The 24,700-nt window shown below is 39.4% G+C and overlaps 1 protein-coding gene across 1 annotated transcript in view; it reads right to left on the bottom strand.

Annotated features, from left to right (window-relative positions):
• Window positions 1–3,155: 3,155 nt before the first annotated feature.
• Window positions 3,156–24,700, bottom strand: part of EEF1AKMT2 (EEF1A lysine methyltransferase 2) — a 26,327-nt gene continuing 4,782 nt past the window's right edge. The window contains exons 4-7 of the mRNA XM_021714723.1: window positions 14,361–14,468; window positions 10,376–10,592; window positions 4,740–4,830; window positions 3,156–3,995 (exon numbers count right to left, since the gene is read on the bottom strand). Of these exons, the coding sequence (XP_021570398.1) occupies window positions 3,929–3,995; window positions 4,740–4,830; window positions 10,376–10,592; window positions 14,361–14,468 (483 nt within the window). The 3' untranslated portion in view covers window positions 3,156–3,928. The remainder of the gene's footprint in view (window positions 3,996–4,739; window positions 4,831–10,375; window positions 10,593–14,360; window positions 14,469–24,700) is intronic.

The following is a 24,700-nucleotide window of genomic DNA, read 5'->3' as shown; positions in this document are numbered from 1 at the left end:
ATAGGCAGGGATACTCTACTTCTTTGTATACCAATTTGAAGAAAATTATTTCAAAGCCATGAAACTTAATTACTAATGTAGGTTCCTCAAAAATTAAAGTTTCTATTATACTCTGGATAAATATGAATTGAGGACAACATACGATACTGCATTACAGTATCACAGAAATTTAAAAATAAGTCCATTGAAACACATTATTCATAAAGAGACTAAAAGTCTTTTGTATATGTTTAGCTTACTAGTCCCTCAAAGCAAACAGAAGATCACATGCCTATAACAGATGAAGAAGAAAGGCAAACTTGGTGCCACTACAATGGGAGAAAAATCATTCAAGGGCAGTTTGTACGTATTTTAAAATGGCTTTAGTCAGGCTGCCAAGAGTGATGTCAGGTCTGATTCTCGCATTCATAAATGCCAATTCCAAAAAGCAACTTTAACTTGTGCACCTGGCTTAAGACAAAATGTTCTGAAAACTTTCTATTTGTTAATTGGTATAACCCACCCATTCAGGCCTCAATTCCCTTTGGACTTGCAAACGCGCTTCCTACACACAGAAGTGGCCTATTATGCAGCAATAACTTCATAATGAAAAGCAACAGTTCTGTGCAGGCTCCACAGAGGAATCTCCTGTGCATTTTAAACAAGTTTCCTCAAAATAAGTGTCTTTTGATTAAATGAAATTACAACTCCAACTTCTTATCCACAGAAAACAGCATTCTCTGCGTAATTTACTGCTCCTTTCTGTAACTGCATAATTTCCTTCACAGTTACTCACATATTTATACGATTTAACAATACTAAGCTTAATGACAATGTATTTTATGGGTTTTTTCAGTAACTTGGGGACATTTACTGACCTGATTTTTAGCAGCTTGGTGTTATTTGAAAATATTAATTTCTTGTTGGCATTTTTTGGACCTTCCATTTGTTCTTATTTTAATCCCTAAGAAGGTAGCTTCCAGCAGGATTGAGATGATAAGAAGAGGGCACGGTGGCTCACGTCTGTAATCCCAGCACTTTGAGAGGCAGAGGCAAGAGGCTTGCCTGAGACCAGGGATTCGAGAACAGCCTGGACATCTTGGCACGACCTCATCTCTACAATAAATATAAAAAAATTAGCCGAGTGTGGTGGCGCACACCTGTAGTTCCAGCTAGTTGGAAGGTTGGGGCAGAAGGATCGATCACCTGAGCCCAGCAGGTCAAGGTTGCAGTGGCTGTGAGTGTGCCACTGCACTCCAGCCTGAGCGACAGAGTGAGACTCCAACTCAAATAAATACATAAATAAATAAGAGATGATAACTTCCTTTTCCCAACTTTATCAAAAGCTCTATGATTATGCAAAAAAAAAAACAACTTTACCATTGCAAACAGAACAAACATGCTCCATATAATGACTCAAAAAGTTTTTCAACAGAGATCCATTTCAAGCTTTCTGTAAATCAAACTCAAGATCTCAATCTAATCACAAAGAAATCCTATTTTGTTGAATTGGTACAATACAATGGCATACACTTAACTCAAAATTCCAAGAGTATCTATTTATATTATATTGGAAATCAAATATTAATATGAAAAACACAACAAAACTCAGAACCCTCAATAAATTATAAAACTATGTTTCTACAGTTTAAGATCTCATGTCTTAAAAAAACATACAAGAAAAGTTTTATGACAAAAAAAAATCTCATGTCTTGTAAAATAACTCAATTTTGTAAAAAATTTGAATTGCATATATTTAGAATTTCTCACTTTTTTACAAGTTACAAATAAAAGCCTTTCCAAAACTGTTATTTTTGTTGAAAGTACATGTAAATGTCCACAACTATCTCATACAAGGCAGGTCATCAACTTAATGGCTAATCAATGTTAATCTAAATGAAAAAAAGGATGTAATGCTAGGCTTACTCAATACTGGAGCAACATTTGCCAAATAAACAAAAATTCTGTTAGTTTTGTAACCCAATAGGCCTACAAAGCTGAAATCCATAAAAATTATGTAACAGTCAGGCGCGGTAGCTCAAGCCTGTAATCCCAGCCCTTTGGGAAGCCAAGGCGAGAGGATTGCCTGAGCTCACAGATTCAAGACCAGCCTAGGTAACCTGGTGAGACCTCATAGCTAAAATATATCAAAAAAAAAAAAAATCAGCCAGGCATGGTAGCACACGTCTGTAGTTCCAGCTACTTGGAAGGCTGTAGTGGAAGAATCACCTGAGCCCAGCAGTCGATGCTGGGGTGGCCATGAGCATGCCACTACACTCCAGCCTGGGCGGCAGAGTAAGACTCTGACTCAAAAAAACAAAATTATGTAACTTTTAAAAAATTCATATTATGACTCTAATATTAAAATATTGACCAAAATACAAAGTGATATTAAGTATTGATATATTTTATCTTTTTCAAAACATCAAAAAACTATTTCTCTTGCTAAATTAGTCCCTAATTATCTTTGTCCAAGTATTCCAAGAACGTATATAGGACTTCCATCACCTTTTCAACAAGAATGACAAAATTCTTGATAGAGGCAAGTCTTTTAACACAAGTAGGGAGATGGTGAAAAGTCATGAAAGATGATCTGAGACTGATGTGGCTGCCTCCTACTCTGGTAGGCCACAGATCAGCACTAACAAAGAGCAGCACAGCTCCGAAAGTTAACTGCCTTAACTTCTCTAACTGCGTTTTGTATGTACCAGAGTCCTGGTTCCCCAACTGAACTGTAAATGCTATAAAGGCAGAGGCCTGGGAGGCATGTTATGCTAGGAAAAGAGAATGTGGTTTAAAGTCAGACGGGCCCAGATAAAAATCATGGCTCCATCCTGTAGTATTTGTTTGACCTCGTAGAACGGACTTCACTTCTCTCAGCTTCATTTATCTTATATGAAGAAACATAAATAATAACCCTCAAGAAGATACAACAATATCTCTTAGTTTTTTTCTCCTTCTGCTACCTGTTTATCCCTCACAGTGTGTAAAAGGCTATCAGCTGCAAAATACAGCCTCAATATATTTTATTGACCAAGTGATACATTTCTCTGATTTTTTTCTCTTTTTCTATTCTTTCTCTGATTTTAATTATGTATATACATATATAAAGACCAAAGGCCTTTCTTTCCCCAGGTATTACATAATTTTAAAAATAACCATCATCCAACCCCAAATAGTATTTCTTATATATCATCAGTAGTTTATTAAAACACTAAGTTGTTTTGCTTATTATTCTAGTGCTGCAATAGTTTGGTCAAATCTTCATAAACAGTCATATTCAGTTCAACTCTACCAAGGCACAAAAATCAAGAATACATGCTTTCTGTAAATTAATTTACTGCTCTGAAGTTTTCCACTGCTTAGCAGTTACAGGAAATTTTTTTAAATCATAAAGAAAACATGGAAATGACAGGCAGGGAACTGTTGTGGGCACAGTCACCATAGCTGTCTGCCTAGCAGACGTGAGTGTTCTCCTCTGTGGGCCTGACCGTGGCACTGCTGCTCTCCTGGGAGCAGCGCGTCACTCTGCACGGAAGCACCGACATCGTGGCCAGCTCTTCTTATCTTGCCCCAAGGATGGAAGAATACTTCCTCAGAGATCAAGATCTACTGTTCACCCCAGGAAGTAGGTCAGAACAATCGGCAAATGGCCACAAAACAGGGTGCACATGACAACGCAGTCAACTGACGCTCCCCCTGAGGATGTGGTGGAGAAGCGGCCAAGTAACAGGGGAGATGAGGAGGACCCATCTACTGACATAGGGGAAAAAACTATCTGCTGTGGAAAAAACAAAACAAAACGAAACTACATCTGCTCCTGGATTACTAAACTGCTGGGGAGACAGCAAAATGATGAGAAAACTTCCCCTGAGGCCTCTTCAGCGACAAGACAGTTGAGGAGGCCCTACTGAAAGCCAAGGTGACCCAAAAAGTCTACTAAAAAAGCTCAGTTCCTGTACACAATCGGTGAGGACAGTAACGAAGAGGAAGACTCCGCAGCTTCTCCTGAAGACCTTTTAAAGAAAGCACCAGGGAAAGAAAAGAAAGATCAGGAAGACAGTCCACAATATATCAGGGACTTCAAGTGAGAGTGAGCAGATTCTGAAGAGCATCAGCAGAGATGAGGATGACACTCCAGCTACCCTTAAGGATCTGCCAACTGGCCGGGTGCAGTGGCTCACGCCTTTCATCCCAGTACTATGGGAGGCAGAGGCGAGAGGATTGCCTGAGCCCACAGGTTTGAGACCAACCTAGGCAACATGGCGAGACCTCGTCTCTACAATAAATCAAAAAATTAGCAGGGCATGGTGGGGCGCGACCGTTGTTCCAGCTACTTGGAAGACTGAAGTGGAAGGATCACCTGAACCCAGCAGGTTGAGGCTGCAGTGGCCATGACCATGCCACTGCACTCTAGCCTGGGTGACAGAGTAAGACTCCGACCTGCCAACTGACAGGGCAGATGAGGGAGCCCTGTCTATTGACACGGGGGACTCAAGAGAAAACAAAAATTGTATTTGTTCCTGGATTGTGTTGCTGAGGAGACATCAAAATGATGAGAAAGTTGGGACTTCATAGCCTGCTTTTACCTGGTTCCATCTTCCTGATGGAAAGAGGATGGGGTGTGGGTGTAAGAAACTGACAGTTCAATAAAAACCTATGACCGTGGGAAAATATATATGCATATTTTCTGCCAGGTTAGCTTTGCTGTGTAGTGAAAAAGCAAAAGCTACCTGAATTTGTCCAAAGAAATGTCTCACATTTTTTGGAAAACCAATGCTGCTACACTGTTTCCAGATCTGCCTCCAAAGCTGAACTTGGGTGTTGGCAGCTCTTCAAAAAGTTCAAATCCTGTCAAACAAAATTAAAATATTTTTATTAGGGATCACAGTTAAGAGGAATTTGTATTATTAACATTGTCCTTACTCTATACTATGCTCAATTTCATGATTTTTCAGTTCTACTATGTATGCATGGCATATGTATGAACACCCAAAATCATTTTGAGTTTAACAAAGAACAGAGAATACGAAAAACAAATTACAAAAAAGGAGGCTTTCCATCTATCTCCCAAGTCCTCCACCTCCTGTCTGCCCTCCCTCTGATGCTGCATTTCTGTGAACCTACTTTATCACCTAGTTTGTAGGAAGCCGCTGGTATGTGTTAAGTTCGTACCGTGTGCCAGGTACTTTTCTGAGGACTTTGTATGCAGTAACGCAATTAAACCACACTACACATATAAAAGCACTTAATACTGAAAGATTAAACAACTTAGAAATAAAAATGAATTTGCAGAAGATAAAAAAGTTCTGAGAGATGGAGGGTGATGATGGTTGTGTAACAATGTGAATGTACTTAATACCATAGAAGTGTACACTTAAAGATAGTTAAAATGGTAAATTTTATGTCATGGGTACTTTGCCACAATTTAAAAAAATATTAATTTGTAACAAAGATAAAGACCCAAAATGAACTAGGGAAGGTTCTGGGAAGACAAGGGACTAGTAACTTTCTTTTTTTTGAGTTGGAGTCTCACTCTGTCACCCAGACTGGAGTGCAATGGCCACTCCCGGCCACCGCAGCCTTGACCTGCTGGGCTCCGGCGATCCTTCTGCCTCAGCCTTCCAAGTAGCAGGAACTACAGGTGCGCACTACTACGCCCAGCTGATTTTTGATTTATTGTAGAGATGAGGTCTCGCCAAGTTGCCCAGGCGGGTCTCGAACCTGCGGGATCAGAAAACCCATTCACCTCAGCCTCCCAAAGGCACGGGATTACAGGCTGAGCCACTGAGCCTGGCTAGGGACTAGTAACTTTCAATACAGCACAGTATAGTTTAAAAAATTAACTTGGGGCCAGGCGCAGTGGCTCACGCCCGCAATCCCAGCACTTTGGGCAGCCAAGGTAGAAAGATTACTTGAGCAGGAGTTCGAGATCAGCCTGAGCAACATAGCATGGACTTGTCTCTACAAAAAAAGAAAAAAAAAATTGTCAGGCATGGTGGCACATGCCTGTAGTCCCAGCTACTTGGGAGGCTGAGGTGGAAGGACCTACTGAGTACAGCAGTGGAGGCTGTGGTAAGCCATGATCTTGCCACTGCACTCCACCCTAGGCAACAGAGCGAAATGCTAGCACAAAAAAAAAAAAAAGATTAACTTGAAGAAAAATGTCGTAGGTTCAAATCCCAGCTTTACTACTTACTAGCAAGAGAGATGCCAGTCAGGTCACTTCTACCAGAATCCTAAGTTCTAGGCACTGAGGTTACTGATATAACACCCCTATCAAACTCATAGTAATTTTTTTTTTTTGAGTTAGGCTCTCACACTTTCTCTCATACTGGAATGCAGTGGCACAAACATGGCTCACCACAGCCTCAAACTCCTGAGCTCAAGCAATTCTCCCTCTTCAGCCTCCTGAGTACCTGGAACTAAAGCACATGACAACATTGACCAGCTAATTTTTTTTTTCATAGAGACAAGGTTTTGCTATGTTGCCCAGGATGGTCTGAAACTCCTGGGCTCAAGCAATCATCTCACCTTGGCCTCCCAAAGTGCCGGGATTTACAGGTATGAGCGACCACACTTTCTTTTTTTTTGAATTGGAGTCTCACTCAACTCAAGTGATTTTATAAAGATAATGTAGGCCAGGCTTGGTGGCTCAGCCTGTAATCCCAGCACTTTTGGGAGGCCGAGGTGAGTGGAATGCCTGAGCCTGCGGGTTCGAGACCCACCTGGGCAACTTGGCGAGACCATATCTCTACAATAAATCAAAAATTAGCCGGGTGTGGTAGTGCACACCTGTAGTTCCAGCTACTTGGAAAGCTGAGGTGGAAGGATCGCCGGAGCCCAGCAGGTCGAGATTGCGATGGCCAGGAGCGGCCACTGCACTCCAGTCTGGGTGACAGAGTGAGACTCCAGCTCAAAAAAAAAAAAAAAAAAAAGATAATGTAGTGTTTTCCAAATAAGATAATGAAGTATTCTCCTATACTATAAAATAAAATACAAACATAATGTTTTACTATTTTGCTTTAAAAAATAAAACAAATAAAGCTGGAAGGTCACTTACTAAAATTTTAACCAAGGTTTTCCCTCAGTGATAGGACTATTAGTTTTGGAAGATATTTTCCTTGAGATGGAAGTGGATTTTCTTTTTCTTTTTTTTTTTTTTTTTTTTGAGTCAGAGTCTCACTCTGTTGCCCAGGCTGCCTGGAGTGCAGTGGCATCCTCATGGCCACCACAGCCTTGACCTGCTGGGCTCAGGCAATCCTTCTGTCTCAGCCTTCCAAGTAACTGGAACTACAGGCGCATGCCACTATGCCCAGTTAATTTTTTGATTTATTGTAGAGACGATGTCTCACCAAGTTCCCCAGGCTGGTCTTGAACTCCTGAGGTAAGGCAATCCTCTTGCCTCCACCTCCCACAGTGCTGGGATTACAGGCACCAGCCACCACAACCAGCTGGAAGTAGATTTTCTAAATTCCCATGCTTTGAGCTCAAATAACTCTTGCAAACCAAAGAAGTGTTTAAAACTACATATATTACTGTATTAATTGGTCTGTTACACTTTGTTTCACCATATATCCTAATTCATGTTCTTAATCTAACTTCATAAATCTTACTAAATATTAAAATGCTCATTCAAAACTGATCATAAGAAAACTTTTCCAAATTAGGACAGGACTTTTAAATAACATATGTTTTAATGTTAGAAAATAGAGCCAGTGTTGGGTAAATGGTTACATACCCATATTTGATTTTGAAAATTTTACATATGCTTAAAACATTTTATAATAAAAGATTTCAAGAGGCCAGAAGCAGTGGTTCACACCTGTAATCCCAGCACTTAGGGAAGCTAAGGCAAAAGAATTGCTTGACCCTAGGCATTCAAGACCAGCCTATGTAACATAGCAAGACCTTGTTTCTACAAAAAAATCAAAAACTTTGCCAGACGTGGTGGCACACATCTGTAGTCTCAGCTACTTTGGGGGTTGAAGTGGAGGGATTGCCTGAGCCCAGGAGGTTAAGTCTGTGGTGAGCCGTAATCATGCCACTACACTCCAGCCTGGGTGACAGAGTAAAACTCGGACTCAAAAAAAAATTTTTTTCCAAGAGAAAAATGAAGCTCTCTGTATGAATCTTCTAGTACTTTTTAGCTCTCTGAATTAACCTTACAGAATTGAAGTTATTATATTCTAATATATAATACACCAAAATATTAAAAGTGGTTGTATTCCATTGATGGTTAATAAACTGCTTTAATTATTTTAATCTGTATGCTTATGTGTTAGGGTTATTGATATTTTTCACTTTTTTTCATAAGGAATTTGACTTACTTTTTTTAAAGGGCAGCCCTCCAAACCAGAATAGGCTCAGAGAGACTCCTGTGAATTACTTTTATAGTACAATGGATGGTGGTGGTTGTTTTCAGAGTAGTTGTCCCTTGAACATCAGATTAGAACACCCTAATATTTAGCAAATGGTTCAAAGTAATCCTCACTAAAACAAGTAACACAAAGTGTTTATATAAATAGGCTATCAAGGGAAAATGCAACATCTGTTTCAACAGTTTTATAAACATTTACCTTTCAAATAAGAAGGGAAAGATCCTTAAAAGATTGGTAAAGCAAGCTTTCTTCTATGCAAAGGGAATGTGGCAGCCAGTGTGAGGAGCTTGGAACATGACCTTCAGCAATGATGCATAGCAGTGTATTCTGTTACTGTCCCGTACCTAACTCCAAATACCATTTTCTAAGACTCATGCCTAAAATATGTCTTCAATTGTGTACAATTATTTATATAACATTTCCTGTTATAACATTTCACTTATTTAAATTCTGTATTTCATTCTAAAACTGAACATAAAGAGTTTACTCAATAGGTTTCAGACACAGACACATTTTTAAGCTCTCTATACCAGGCTAAAGTCTGTTCCTCATTATCGAAGACAGACAAATATGTTTTTGTCTGCTGGTTTCAGGGGTAAAGAAGAACACCTGTATTTAAAAACCAGGAAAGGAACTTGCCCTACAAAGTGTAACTTTGAGCATTTATAGTTTTCCCCTTCAGGAAGAGGAAAAGGCTATTGATACTGGGCTTCAACAGTTTTAAAGGAAATAAATTTAACATGGAAGATAATAAAATTAATGGCATGAAATAAAAGACAATAAATCATGTAAATTCTTGCTTTCCAGAGGCAATGGTAATGAAGCCACACACTCACATTTCAAGCCTCAAACACTTCAGGTTTTATACTATATAATCTGTCAAAGCCACTGAACACACACAAAAGGATATGTGTTAAGTGTTCACCTGGCCTATTCCATTAATACTAAAAAGAAAACAAACTCTAAAATAAAATGTACGCAGTATAGTTATAAATAACAGCACACAGTAAACTGCTCTCTTGAGGTAATTCATTTCCCATTAGCTTGTGACAACTGAGATGCGAAATTTAACCAGAGATTTAGTACAATATCATTTACTCCATCATGAAAATTCCTCCCACTCTTTTTTAAAAAAAATTAATACTAATCTGAAAAGAAGTCTAAGGAAATACCTACAGATTCTCAAGATACTTTCCCAGAAATGCCTGTGCACTACATAAATAAACTAGCAGATAAAATATTCCTTAAAACATGCAAAGGAATAGTCTGCCAGAGAACTCAAAATATTTTGTACACAGATTACAGATTCTCAGTTCTTACAAGATCTCTACTTAGTAGACAAAGCGCTAATTATACTTTGCTAACAGGACAGAAAGGATCCTGCCATGCACCAATTAAAAAGGCAGAGAAGATTTCCTCACCAATAAGTGGTAATACTTCTATCAATTTCCTACATTTTGATACTGTACAACATTAAAGATAATTGTTCCATACACTCTGAAAACAAGAGGAAAAATCCTAAATTCCTAAATGCTGCTAGAGCAACACAGAAAAAGTATCTATAAAATTAAAATTCTCTTCATGTAAAACTTCCAAAAACATTACTTCCATTTGCATTATTCAGATTTGCCATTAATCAGTGTACTGAAGTCAGAAGCACAATATATGTGCTTTTTGTTTGATTAGCTAATTAATAGATTGCATAGCTTAAATAAAAGATTCTATAGAGCTTAAACAGAGAACTTAATTTTTACAGGCTCATAAATTTTAGTACTTAACTGCCGGGATTTCGTGGAAAATTTTTTAAAAGGTCTCTGGATCTCTACCAATGTTATTTCTCTGTGCTTTGTATATGCAGTTAAAAGTTATCACCAAGGCCATTAACAAAGAAGAAAAGCAGGCAATTCCCACAAATAGAAAAGTAAAACCCTGTAACACCAAGGGGGGAAGAAAAACCTATTTAAGAGCATGAAACCTGAGGTAAGGACACATTTAAACACTATATAGTCATTTACCTTCACTGAATTCATTCAGCAACTCTTCCTTGGTCCAATTACAGGAGGTTATTAGAAAAAAGCCTTTTACTTTCAACACCCTGGAGAGAGATTTCACATATTGCTTCCTCTTCTCAATTGCATTGTCAGGATTAAGGCTTATGGCATCAAAAGTCCCTTTGTCGATGCAAATATGAAATCCAGACAGCTTTGTGGAAAGATCCAAAAAGTCTTCTACCTATATTAAAAATCAGAGTCTACGTAAGAACAATTAAATTAATCATTATAGCATTTAAGTGGCAACCTCTAAAGGTTATGATAAAAGGATCCATTAATTATAATGGCATTTTATATATAATAAACATATTTTCAACTTTATAGCTAACTTTTATGAGCTTCATTCCAAGATCATTAAAGCCAAGATTAGTAAGAGAGACTGATAATGTGTCCTGGACATTCCAAATCTCTACAAATTTGGAAACAAATCAAAGCCAGGAGTACTGTCTAATAACATCAGTTCATTACAGAGCTCACAAGCCCGGTTTATGAAAAAGTTGTTTCTGCTGAAAAGTAGAACATTTGATATATTTTCCAAAATGAAAATATTTATTTGGAACTCAGGTCACTAGAAATAAGTTTTTGTGTTTGTTTGTTTTAGATATAGACAAGGTTTCATTATGTTGCCCAAGCTGCTCTTGAACTCCTGGGCTCAAGCGATCCTCCCACCTCATCCTCCCAAGAGATGTGACAACAGGCGCCTGCTACCATGCCTGGCTTTGGAAATAAGATTTTTAGCCTATGTTTTAGCCTAGTTCTGTGACCTAAAGTAAACATGGTTTGATTTGGCTCAGCAGCTTACGAAGCTACTAATGGATATAACGACTGGCATAATGCTTAATAAATGAAATGACTTGTTAAACTTATTACTTAACTTGGTAAATATCATGCACTTTAGATTTTTTTTAAAGATGTATAACACCATCTCATTCATTTTCAACAATCTGATGCATTTAAATAAGCATTTGAAATGATATGCCTCAATTTTATAAAATATTCAAAATAATCTGCCAATGGATTTAATTCCAAAAAGTTACTTTGAAAAAATAATTAGGCAATTAGCTCATGATTACTCATACAAACTTAAGTAATTATAAACAATGTTAGCCAGGCTCAGTGGCTCAGCCTGTAATCCCACGCCTTTGGGAGGCTGAGGTGAGTGGATTGCCTGAGCCCGCGGGTTCGAGACCCGCCTGGGCAGCAAGACCTCATCTCTACAATAAATCAAAAAAATCAGCCAGGCGTGGTAGCGCATGCCTGTAATTCCGCCTACTTGGAAGGCCGAGGTGGAAGGATCGCTGGAGCCCAGCAGGTCGAGGCAGCGGTGCCTGCGAGCAGCCACTGCACTCCAGTCTAGGTGACAGAGTGAGACTCCAACTCAAAAAAAAAAAACAAACAAAAAAAAGTAATCATTTATCCAACAAATATTTTGTGGAGGTACTTTTCAGACACTGGATATAATAGAAAACAAAACAGAAAAGGCCCCTGTATAAGAAAACACCTTATATTCTATAAAGGGAAAGACAAACAAATAAGCTAAATAAATAATCTCAGACAAAGCGTTGTAAAGAAAATAAAACAGTATACAATACTAATTGACTGGGAAAATAAATATTTTGGAAAAATCGTCTGGAAAGGCTTCTCTAAGGTGATACTTGACCAGAGATCTGAATGATGACAATGAGCACAACATGCTAGGATCTGGTAAAAAAATACTCTAGGCAGAAGGAAGCAAGTATAAGCAATAAGGTCAGGCACAGAGGTTCACACCTGTAATCCCAGCACTTGGGAGACCAAGACAGGAGGACTGCTTGATCTCAGGTGTTTAGACCAGCTTGGGCAACACAGCAAGATCCCAACTCTACCAAAAAAAATTTTAAAAATTTTTTAAAAATTAATAAAAGAGAAACACTCAAAAAGAACAAACATGACATGAGAAAGCAAGTTAATGTGACTGGAGTACTGGTGAGAAAAGGAGAAAAGGTGAAAAATGAGGGACTTTGCAAGACCAGGTATGGGATTTAGAGTACACTTTGAATGCAGCAGGAAAACCAATGGAGAATTGTGAGCAAGGAAGTGCCATGAACTGATTTATACTCTAAAAGATCACTCTGGCTACCCTGTGGTAAATGGACATGGGGCAGCAAGAGTGGAAATGGAGCCAGGCTTGGTGGCTCAGCCTGTAATCCCGCGCATTTGGGAGGCTGAGGTGAGTGGATTGCCTGAGCCCGCGGGTTCGAGACCCGCCTGGGCAGCGAGACCTCATCTCTACAATAAATCAAAAAACCAGCCGGGCGTGGTAGCGCATGCCTGTAATTCTGGCTACTTGGAAGGCTGAGGCGGAAGGATCGCCGGAGCCCAGCAGGTCGAGGCTGCGGTGGCCGGGAACGGCCACTGCACTCCAGTCTGGGTGACCGAGTGAGACTCCAACTCAAAAAAAAAAAAAAAAAGAGTGGAAATGGGCTACTATGGTATTTAGACAAGAAATAATGGTGGCTTGGACTTCGCAGGGAGCAGTGGAAATAACAGAGAATGATCACATTCCTGACATACTTTCAAGATAAAACTAATAGAATTGAATATAGGCTGGGCGCAGTGGCTCACACCTGCATGCAATCCCAGTACCTTGGGAGGCAGAGGCAAGAGGATTGCCTGAGCCCAGGGAATTGAGACCAACCTGGGCAACTTGGCAAGACCTCATCACAAAAAAAAAATCAATCAAAAAATTGGCCAGGCTTGGCAGCTCAGCCTGTAATCCCAGCACTTTGGGAGGCCGAGGCGAGTGAATTGTCTGAGCCTGGGGGTTCGAGACCTCCCCGGGCAAGTTTGCGACCTTGTCTCTACAATAAATCAAAAATTAGCCAGGTGTGGTAGCATGTGCCTGTAGTTCCGGCTACTTGGAAGGCTGAGATGGAAAGATCGCCAGAGCCCAGCAGGTTGAGGCTGTGGTGGCCGGGAGCGTGCCACTTGTACTCCAGTCTGGGCAACAGAGTAAGACTCCAACTCAATAAAAAAAAAAAAATTAGCCAGGCACGGTGCTGCACACCTGAAGTCCTAGCTACTCAGGTGGTTGAGGCAGAAGGATCACCTGAGCCCGGAAAGTCAAGGCTGCAGTGAGTTTTAATGGTACAACTGCACTCCAGCCTGGCTGACAGAGAACTTAACTCAGAGGGGAAAAAAAAAAGATTTGCTCAACAGGGCTGTAACAAACATTTGGTTTGAAAATAATGCAAATCTGTGAAGCGCAATAAAACAAGATATGCCTGTATATAATTCTAGAGCTCAGAAGAAAGGCTTAGACTAAAAATAAAAATTTAGGAGTCAACATTTCATAAATCATAGGACACAAACATAAACTACTTTTGGTGACCACTTTGGGCATTTGAAACTTTTTGATCTGGTTAATTCAACACCTAAATATTATTTGCGTGCATCTGAAAACATCACATACACTCAAGAAAAAAAAAATTTTTCCCAAACCGACTAGATTAAATTTTTAATGGTTATTTTTAAATATTTCAATTTGTATTATTTACAATTGATCCCTAACTTATGAATTCAGTGACATCAGCTATATACTTTTTTTTTTGTTTGAGTTGGAGTCTCACTCTGTCGCTCAGGCTGGTATGCAGTGGCACGCTCACGGTCACTCCAGCGTCAACCTGCTGGACTCTGGCAATCCTTCCGCCTCAGCCTTCCAAGTAGCCGGAATGACAGGGGCGTGCCATCACACCCGGCTAATTTTTGATTTGTTGTAGAGATAAGGTCTCACCGTGTTGCCTAGGCTGGTCAGGAACGCAAAGGCTCAGGCAATCCTCTTGCCTCAGGCTCCCAAAGTGCTGGAATTACAGAGTTGAGCCACCATGCCCAGCCAACTATATAGTTTAGAAACATTTAAGCTTTATAATTTCAATTATAAACAAATTATAGTAATATAAATAATAGTTACCTTCAACTTAATGTTAGATAATCCTTCTTTTTCTATAATACTTCCAGAAAGCTGAATTGCAGAAGGAGAGTAATCAATTCCAGTAATATTAGAGAAACCAAATTTTGCCTAAAGACAAAGAAATAATTTCACACTTTAGTTTTAAAAAGTTTAATATAATGTTTTGCCTTTAAATTATAATATTCCGTTCAGACTGAGGTTATTTCATTTTTGCCATATTGAATATATAATCCAGTAACCACAATGTTTATATTTTATTGTTGAAATCAAAAGTTTAAATTTATGTAATGTGGCTATTCATTTGTTTTTATAGTATCTGATTTCTTTTTCAAAAGGAAATTCACATTCTCAAAGATAATAAAAAATATGTCTAAGCCCTCAGAATAAAAATGTAGTGTTAATTTCCAATAATGATATTTTCCGATTCACACATAAATTTGTCGTAAATTGTACTTAATCCAATCAAATTATATGAATAAATTAAATGCATATGCAATAAGTTACTGATTTTAAAATTTTTCTTTCAGTGTAATTACAAATTATTCAATTCTCCACCAGTTATGTGATTAATCATCCTGCACTTGTACATTCAGAAAAAATATACATATATTTAGAAACATTTAGAAAAAATATTCCTAAATATTTCATACATTCTCTTAGATCTTTACAAAATACCTGTGAGGTGGGCTGAGCAGGTATTCATATCCCTAACAAGCTTCTTTAACTCACTGGATTTAAGAGTTTTGTTGCTTACTAGCCATAAACCCATCTAATATGTGTGGAATCTGTGGGAAAAACATGGTGATATATGGTCTTCACCATACCCCGTAGCTATGGTGAACATTTTAGAAGATCAATGAGACAAAACACAATTCCAAGGAAATTACAAAAAACAAAATTAAGTTGCAAATTACAGTGTAGCTTCAAATTCTCTGGTGCCCTTCACCTTTTACTAAATGGTTTCTTCCTCCAAAACTTAAACTTACTCTTCTACCACCCATTAAGACCTACCTAGACTTTTCAACCTACGCGACTGACTCCTAGTCTAAACTCAAGTAACAAGCACTCCAGTTATTTTCCACAAGCATTTTGCTCCCTCTAATTAATTTTATTTTTAATCTTTTTTTGTTTTTAGTTGGAGCCTCACTGTCGACCAGGCTGGAGTGTAGTGGCACGCTCACAGCCACCACAGCCTTGACCTGCTAGGCTCAGGCGATCCTTCCACCTTAGCCTTCCATGTAGCTGGAACTACAGGTGTGCATTACCACGCCTGGCTTTTTTTTTTTTTTTTTATTGTAGAGACAAGTTCTCACCAAATTGCCAAGGCTGGTCTCAAACCCATGAGCTCAGGCAATCCTTTGCCACAGCCTCCCAAAGTGCTGGGATTACAGGCTTGAGCCACCACGCCTGGCCCTTAAACTTCAAGTCTAATATTTTCTTTTCCACATCCACCTTCTACCCTTTTATCTGTCTCCCTTCCTACTCCTTGAGACTTTTATTTCTCCCTGTTTCTCTCAATTCCTTCTTTATGAGACCTAAAACCAGGATGATTCTATAACTGATCCTTACCAGTCCCTTCTTCTCACATGCCTATTTATTCTTTCAGCACATCTTATAAAGTCACATATAGATGTTTTAAGATTCTAGAACAATCACTCAGAGTCTCAAACTATCTCCAACGTCTTTCACATTCAATTTCTGGCACCCAGTGGAAAAATAAGCAGACATTCAAGAAAAATAAATAACCATAAACTAAGGGGGAAAACTACCTTAGAAACAGACCCCACAGGAGACACAAATAAAAGATTTATCAGAAACATATTTCTAAAAAACTGAAAGAATTAACAATGACAAGTTGGAAAATTTTGGAGAACTGAAAACTACAACAAAAAACCCAACGAATAACAGAACTGAAAAAACACAATGGGGGGGAGGGGAGAACATAACCCCAATAAGGATACCTGATTTCAAATCAGGTGAAGTAGGAACCAAAGCGAGGCTCAAACTTTATCTGTACAATGACCACTTGTATACGTAATCCTGAACTGAACCCCATATCTTTAAAATAAAATTAAAAACCATGATAAACAAATAAAAAGAAAAAATACAACAGTTACGTTAATAAATTCAAGGGTAGGCTTGATAGCAGATTAGACACAGCAAAAAAAAATTAGTAAAGAAAAGTCAGAAGAAAATGGGATATTCTGCTATATACAGAATGACAGAAAGATGGAAAATTAAAAACAGGAAAAAATACAGAAGATATAATATAGCACAGAATACAAAATCTAGCATACACACACTGAAGCACATGTCACTAATGATGGGGTATGTTCTAAGAAATTTGTCATCAGGTGATTTCATCTCTGTGCATCACAGAAAGAGTGTACTTACACAAACCTATATGGTATAGCCTACTATAGCATGCTACATACTGAATACTGTAGGCAATTATAATACAACAGTAAATATTTGCTATTGCATCATATCTAAACATAGAAAAGGTACAGCAAAAATACAGTATTATAATCTTATGAGACCATCATATATGCAGTCCATCATTGAATGAAACATCATTATGCAGCACATGACTACACACACACACACACACACACACACACACACACACACACAAACACACAAATGTTGGCCCTCTATGTCCACAAGAAATTGGTTTCAGGACCACCACAGATACAAAGGTATGACTGTGTGTGTGTCTGTTAGATCTTATATTCCGTGCCATATTATGTCTTCTATGCTCTTGTTTCACCCTGAGTGTTCAGCACTTTTTTTACCAAAAATGACATGAATCCCATGCACCACCCTCCCTAATCATCCGATCTTGCCCCGAGTGATTTTTTTTGTTTCCCCAGATGAAAAAAGCCCTCAAAGGGAAATATTTGGCCGATATGGAAAAGCTGAAACAAAAAACAGCAAAAGCACTAAAAGTTTAGTATCAAAATTGTCTTGAGCAGTGAAAAGCAAGTCAATAGTTATACTGTATCAAGTGGACAGTACTTTGAAGGTGATTGAAGTTGAACATGTAAGAAGATACAGTTTTTTAATAAATAAATTCTGGAGTTTTTTGGTATCAAAAGGTATCAAAATTGATGAGTTCAAAAACTGTCTTGAAGGGTACCTGCATGATCGGTGTTTATATACCTAACCCTTAATTGTACCCCACATCTTTATAATAAATAAATAAATTTTTTTTAAAAAAACTGTCTTGAGCAGTGGAAAAAGCAAGTTGACAGGTGTATTATATCAAGCAGAGAGCACTTTGAAGGTGATTTAAGTTGAATATGTAAAAATATACAATTTTTAAATAAATTCTCAAGTTTCTTGGGTCTCCCTCGTATATACACATAGTACATATATAGACTCTGAGGAGAAATAGGAAGAGACAGAAGAGAAAATGGCATATGGCTAAGAATATTCCAATACCAACAAAAGGAACCAAGCCACAGATTCAAGAAGCACTATAAACCAAAGGTAGATACACACACACACACACACACACACACACACACACACACACCCACCCACCCAGGCAGATCATAGTATATCTGATGAAAGCCAAAAACAGAAAAAACTCTCAAAAGCATCCAGAGATTGAAGATGGAAAACTAAAAGGGACAGATTATCATCAAAAGGCCAACAATGAGGCTTATGGCTAACAGTAAGTCATAAAGAAGTCAGATGACAAAAAAAGAAAAACACCAACCTAAAATTATATAGCAAAACATCCGTCAAAACTTTAGAAAAAGGCCCAGCGCGGTGGCTCATGTCTATAATCCCAGCACTTTGGGAGGCCGAGGTGAGAGGACTGCCTGAGCCCACGGGTTCGAGACCAGCCTGGGTAATTTGGTGAGACCTCATCTCTACAATAAATCAAAAAATTAGCCAGGCATGGTGGCACATGCCTATAGTTCCAGTTACTTGAAAGGCTGAGGTGGAAGGGTCACATGAGCCCAGCGAGTCAAGGCTGTGGTAACCATGAGTGTGCTACCGCACCCTAGTCTGCGCAACAGAGTGACACCAACTCAAAAAAAAAAAAAAAAAACCTTTAGAAAAAATAACCATCAGTCCGGGCACCATGGCTCACGCCTATAATCCCAGCACTTTGGGAGGCTGAGGTGAGAGAAAAAGTGGCCGAAGTGAGAGGACTGCATGAGCCCACAGATTCAAGACCAGCCTGGGCAACTTGGCAAGACCTCATCTCTACAATAAATCAAAACATTAGCTGGGTGTGGTGGCGCATGCCTGTAGTTCCAGCTACTTGGAAGGCTGGAGTGGAAGGATCGCCAGAGCCCAGCATGTCGAGGCTGTGGTGGCTGGGAGCGACCACTGCACTCCAGTCTGGGTGACAGAGTGAGACTCCAACTAAAAAAAAAAAACAAAAAAAAACAAAAAGAAAAAATAACAATCAGCCGGGCTCAGTGGCTCAGCCTGTAATCCCACGCTTTGGGAGGCCAAGGTGAGTGTATTGCCTGAATCCGCGGATCCGAGACCCACCTGGGAAACTTGGCGAGACCTCATCTCTACAATAATTAAAAAATTAGCCAGGCGTGGTAGCGCATGCCTGTAGTTCCAGCTACTTGGAAGACTGAGATGGAAGGATCACCAGAGCCCAGCAGGTTGAGGCTGCAGTAGCAGAGAACGTTCCACTGCACTCTAGCCTGGGCAACAGAGTGAGACCCTGTCTCAAAAAAAAATAAATAAATAAAACCATAGGTGATCAATGAGAAAATAATAAATATAAGAAATGATTATCAATGGCATTAATATAACAAAAAGACAAACATGCCATGCTGTATATGCAAATATATACCACCACCTATCAAATTTACTTGCCAAAAAACAAATTTAGTCAAAATCTCTGGATCAAGCCGGGCTCGGTGGCTCAGCCTGTAATCCCCACTTTGGGAGGCTGAGGTGAGCGGATTGCCTGAGCCCGCGGGTTCGAGACCTGCCTGGGCAACTTGGCGAGACCTCATCTCTACAATAAATCAAAAAATTAGCCAGGTGTGGTAGCGCACGCCTGTAGTTCCAGCTACTTGGAAGGCTGAGGCGGAAGGATCGCTGGAGCCCAGCAGGTCAAGGCCGCGGTGGCCGGGAGTGGCCACTGCACTCCAGTCTGGGCAACAGAGTGAGACTCCAACTCAAAAAAAAAATCTCTGGATCAGGGGAGCACCCTTTTTCTATAAAGAAATAGAGAATAAGTATTTTAGGTTTTGCCAGTCATACAGTCTCTGTCACAACTACACTACCCTAATAGCACTTAAGCAGCCAAAGACAATATGCAAATAAATTAATGTGGCTGTATTCCAAAAAATATTTATAAAAAAACAAGGGAAGAGCCAGGCTCGGTAGCTCAGCCTATAATCCCGCGCCTTTGGGAGGCTGAGGTGAGTGGATTGCCTGAGCCCGCGGGTTTGAGACCCGCCTGGGCAGCGAGACCTCATCTCTACAATAAATCAAAAAAATCAGCCGGGCATGGTAGCGCATGCCTGTAATTATGGCTACTCGGAAGGCCGAGGCGGAAGGATCGCCGGAGCCCAGCAGGTCCAGGCTGTTCCGGCCACCGCACTCCAGTCTGGGCGACAGAGTGAGACTCCAACTGAAAAAAAAAAAACAAGGGAAGCCCAGATCTGACCCACAGACTAGAGTTTCCTAACCCTTATTCTAGATCTAATTTCCAAGCTACAGACAATACAAGGGACAGAAAATATGTTAAATACTACTGAGATGCAATTTAAAAATTCACTCTGTGAAAAACCATTTGGGACAAATGAACTACCCTTCTACAATAAATAAATTCCAATGTTAAATTAAAAAAAAGGTGTGAGGAAAACTTAAGATGAAAAACCAACTGCAATGTGTAGACTTAATAGCAGAATGAAGATGACAAAAAAGTCAATGAACTTGAAAAACAGATCAATAGTAATTATCGGGGCCAGACGCAGTAGCCCACGCCGGTAATCCCAGCACTTTGGGAGGCAGAGGAGGGAGGACTGCCTGAGCCCAGGGTTTTGAGACCAGCCTGGGCAACTTGGTGAGACCTCATCTCTACAATAAATCAAAAAATTACCCAAGTGTGGTGGCGCACGCCTGTGATTCCAGCTACTTGGAAGGCTAAGGCAGAAGGACTGCCTGAGCCCAGCAGGTTGAGGCTGCAGTGGCCGTGAGTGGGCCACTGCACTCCAGCCTGGGTGAAAGAGTGAGACTCCTACTCAAAAAAAAAAAGAAATTATCCAATCTGATCAACAAAGAAAAAAGGAGACTCAAGGAGTGGTGAGATAATACAAAAGGTCTGATATTCTGATATCCATGTCATAGAGACTCCTAAAAGAAAAGGAGAAAGACTGTAATAAAGAAAAAAAAATTGAAAAATAAAGGCTGGAAACATCTCAAATCTGACAAAAGATGTAAGCTAGCAGATTCAAAAGGTTCAGTGAACATCAGCAAATAGGATATGTAAAAAAAATCCAAATAACAGTACCTCATAAGCAAACTGTGAAAAACAAAAGACAGGCCAGGCTTGGTGCTTCAGTCTGTAATCCCAGCACTTTGGGAGGCCAAGGCGAGTGGACTGCCTGATCCCACGAGTAGAATGCCTGAGCCCATGGGTTCGAGACCCACCTGGGCAACTTACTGAGACCACATCTCTACAATAAATCAAAAAATTAGCCAGGCATGGTAGTGCGTGCCTGTAGTTCCAGCTACTTGGAAGGCTGAGGTGGAAGGATCACCGGGGCCCAGCGGGTCGAGGGTGCAGTGGCTGGGAGCATGCCACTGCACTCCAGTCTGGGCGACAGAGTGAGACCCCAACTCAAAAAAAAAGACAAAGAAAAAATCATAAAGGAATCCAGAAAAAATAATGCATTATTTATGGTAAACAATTCAAATGACTGCAGATTTCTCACCAGAAACCATGGAGATCACAAAGAAGTGACATAACACTTCTAAATTACTGGAAAAAAAAGGACATTAGCTCAGAATTCTATATTCAACAAAAATATCCCTTTGGAATGAAAGTAATTCTCAGATAAAGGAAAACAAAGGAAATTTGTTGCCAGAAAACCCTCCTAAAATAATTCCTAAAAAGATTTCCTTAGAGAGAACAAGAGCAACAACAAAAAGACATTGGACGATCAGGAATAAAGAAAGTAAATATCTGGGTGAATATAATTAACTACTCCTCTCCTAGTGCATTTTTTAAAATGTGTAATGCTTGGGAAAAAATTATAACATCATCTAATGAAATTTTTAACATACATAAAGGTGATATTTAAGACAAAGACATAAAGATATATTCAAATGCTTACAGCAACCACTAAAAAAAGCATGCAAAGTGATATATGCAAGAATATACACATAAATTAAAACAGAATACTATAAAGTGTTCAAATAGCCAGGCACAATGGCTCACACCTGTAATCCCAGCACTTTGGGAGGCAGAGGTGGGAGGATTGCTTGAGCCCAGGAGTTCAAGACCAGCCAAGGCAACATAGTGAGACCTTGTCTCTACAAACAATGAAAAATAAATTAGCCAGGTGTGGTGGCACACCCTTGCAGTCCCAGCTACTTAGGGGGCTGATGTGGGAGGACCACTTGAGTCCAGGAATAGTTGGAGGCTGCAATGAGTTGTGACTGTGCCACTGCATTCCAGCCTGAGCAAGAGTGAAACCCTGACTCAAAAAAAAAAAAAAAAAGTTCAAATAAACCAAACAAGCACGAGAGGAGAAAGAGAGAAATGAAAACAGAAGTAGGCCGGGCTCGATGGCTCAGCCTGTAATCCCACGCCTTTGGGAGGCTGAGGGGAGTGGACTGCCTGAGCCCGCGGGTTCGAGACCCGCCTGGGCAGCGAGACCTCATCTCTACAATAAATCAAAAAATCAGCCGGGCGTGGTAGCGCATGCCTGTAATTTCAGCTACTCGGAAGGCTGAGGCAGAAGGATAACCGGAGTCCAGCAGGCGAGGCTGCGGTGGCCGGGAGCGGCCACTGCACTCCAGTCTGGGCGACAGAGTCAGACTCCAACTCAAAAAAAAAAAAAATTAAAAAATTAAAAAATTTTTTAAAATAAAATAAAATATTTTATTTTCTACTAAAACCAACAGTTAATCCTAATAGTTCAAATGCTTTTACAGTTAAGTTGTACACTAAATATGTATATTAAATTGTATCTATATGACTGGAAAATATATCAGATACAATTAAAAGATCTGGGATCCTCTTTGTTTATACCCCATGGAAAATAAAAGCTAGCTGGGCTCGGTGGTTCAGCCTGTAATCCCGTGCCTTGGGAGGCTGAGGTGAGTGAATTGCCTGAGCCCGCGGGTTCGAGACCCGCCTGGGCAACTTGGTGAGACCTCATCTCTACAATAAATCAAAAATTAGCCGGGCATGGTAGTGTGTGTCTATAGTTCCAGCTACTTGGAAAGCTGAGGCGGAAGGATCGCCGGAGCCCGGCAGATCGAGGCTGCAGTGGCCGGGAGCGGCCACTGCACTTTAGTCTGAGCGACAGAGTGAGACTCTGACTCAAAGAAAAAAAAAAAAAGTGAACTACAATAAAAAAAAAGAAATCAAAGAAGACCTAAATAAATGAAGAGACCTACTATGTTAATGGATTGGAAATCTCAAGATAGTAGAGAAGTCAATTCTCAAGTTACAGATTTAGCTCAATTTCAATCAAACTACCAGCATGAATTATTTTACAGATATAGACAAACTAACTCTAAAATTTATCTAGAAAGTAAGGGAATTATAATAAGCAAAACAATATTGAAAAATAATAAAGCTGGAAATATCACACTACCTAACTTGAAGAGTTATTAAAATAGCTAAATTAATCAATTGTGCTATTAACAAAGGGATAGACACACACATTAATGAAACAGAATAGAGAGTCCAGAAATAGATCCACACAAATATAGCCAAATGATTTCTGACAAAGGTGAAAAGGCAATTCAATAAAGAAAGGATAGTCTCTTCAACAAACAGTATTGGAACAACCAGACATTGATTTGCAATAAAAATATCCACCTAAAACTTATTCTGCGTACAGAAATTAACTCAGACAAGGTGCAGTGGCTGACACCTGTAATCCCAGCACTTTGGGAGGCAGAGGCAAGAGGATTACCTGAGCCCAAGGGTTTGAGACTAGCCTGGGTCACTTGGCAGGACCTCATCTCTGTAATAAATCCAAAAATTAGCCAGACATGGTAGCACGTACCTAAAGTTCCAGCTACTTGGAAGGCTAAGGTGGAAGGATTGCTTGAGCCTAGCAAGTTGAGGCTGTGGTGGCTATGAGCGTGACACTGCACTCCAGCCTGGGCGACAGAGTGAGACTCAGACAAAAAAAAAAAAAAAAAATTCATTCAAAGAGGATCATAAACTCAAATTTATAGTTATAAAACTATAAAATGTTCAGGGGAAAAGAGTAAAGGGGTTAAGCAAAAAGTTATTAGACATGATACCAAGAACACAGTACATAAAAGACAAAAGATATATTGAACTTCAACAAAATTATAAACTTTTGTTCTAAGAAAGATCCTGGGAAGATGATCAAAAGACAAGGAGAAAATATTTGTAACCACATTATCAGAAAAAGAACTTGTATACAGAATATACAAAGAACTCCAAAAGTTCAACAGTAAGAAAACCACCAACCAATTTTAAAAATGGACAAAAGACGTGAACAGAAACTTCACCAAAGAGGAAATACAGAAGGTAAATAAGCACATGAAAACGTGTGCAACATCAATAGCCATCACAGAAACACAAATTAAAACTATGATTAGATGCCACTATATATACACCAGAATGGATAAAATAGAAAAACACTGACAATCCATGTGCCATACACTGCTGGCATACAAAAGTAAAAAGGCAAGCCACAGACAGGATGAAGACATTTGTAATACAAAAGTCATGTACCCAGAATACATAAAGAACTCCTACAAATCAAGAAGAAGACAGATAACTAACCCAATTTTTATTTTATTTATCTATTTTTGAGTCAGGGATCTCAAAATTTTGCCCAATTTTTAAATGGGCACAAAACTTGAAGGTTGGGTGGGCACGGTGACTCAAGTCTGTAATCCCAGCTACTTGAAAGGCTGAGGTTGAAGGATAGCCTGAGCCCAGTAGGTCAAGGCTTCGGTAGCTGTGAGCATGCCACTGCACTCCAGCCTGGGTGACAGAGTGAGACTCCAACTCAATCAATCAATCAATCAAAACTAAAAGGAAAAAAAATCACTTTATTTATTTATTTTATTTTATTTATTTATTTTTTTTTTGAGTTGGAATCTCACTCTGTCACCCAGACTGGAGTGCA

Source organism: Carlito syrichta, unplaced genomic scaffold (genome assembly GCF_000164805.1).
Source record: "Carlito syrichta isolate Samal-C Ts95f unplaced genomic scaffold, Tarsius_syrichta-2.0.1 Scaffold305729, whole genome shotgun sequence".
NCBI lineage: Eukaryota > Metazoa > Chordata > Mammalia > Primates > Tarsiidae > Carlito > Carlito syrichta.
The sequence above is the reverse complement of the archived record's forward strand: the minus strand, read 5'-3'. Positions and strand labels throughout refer to the sequence as shown.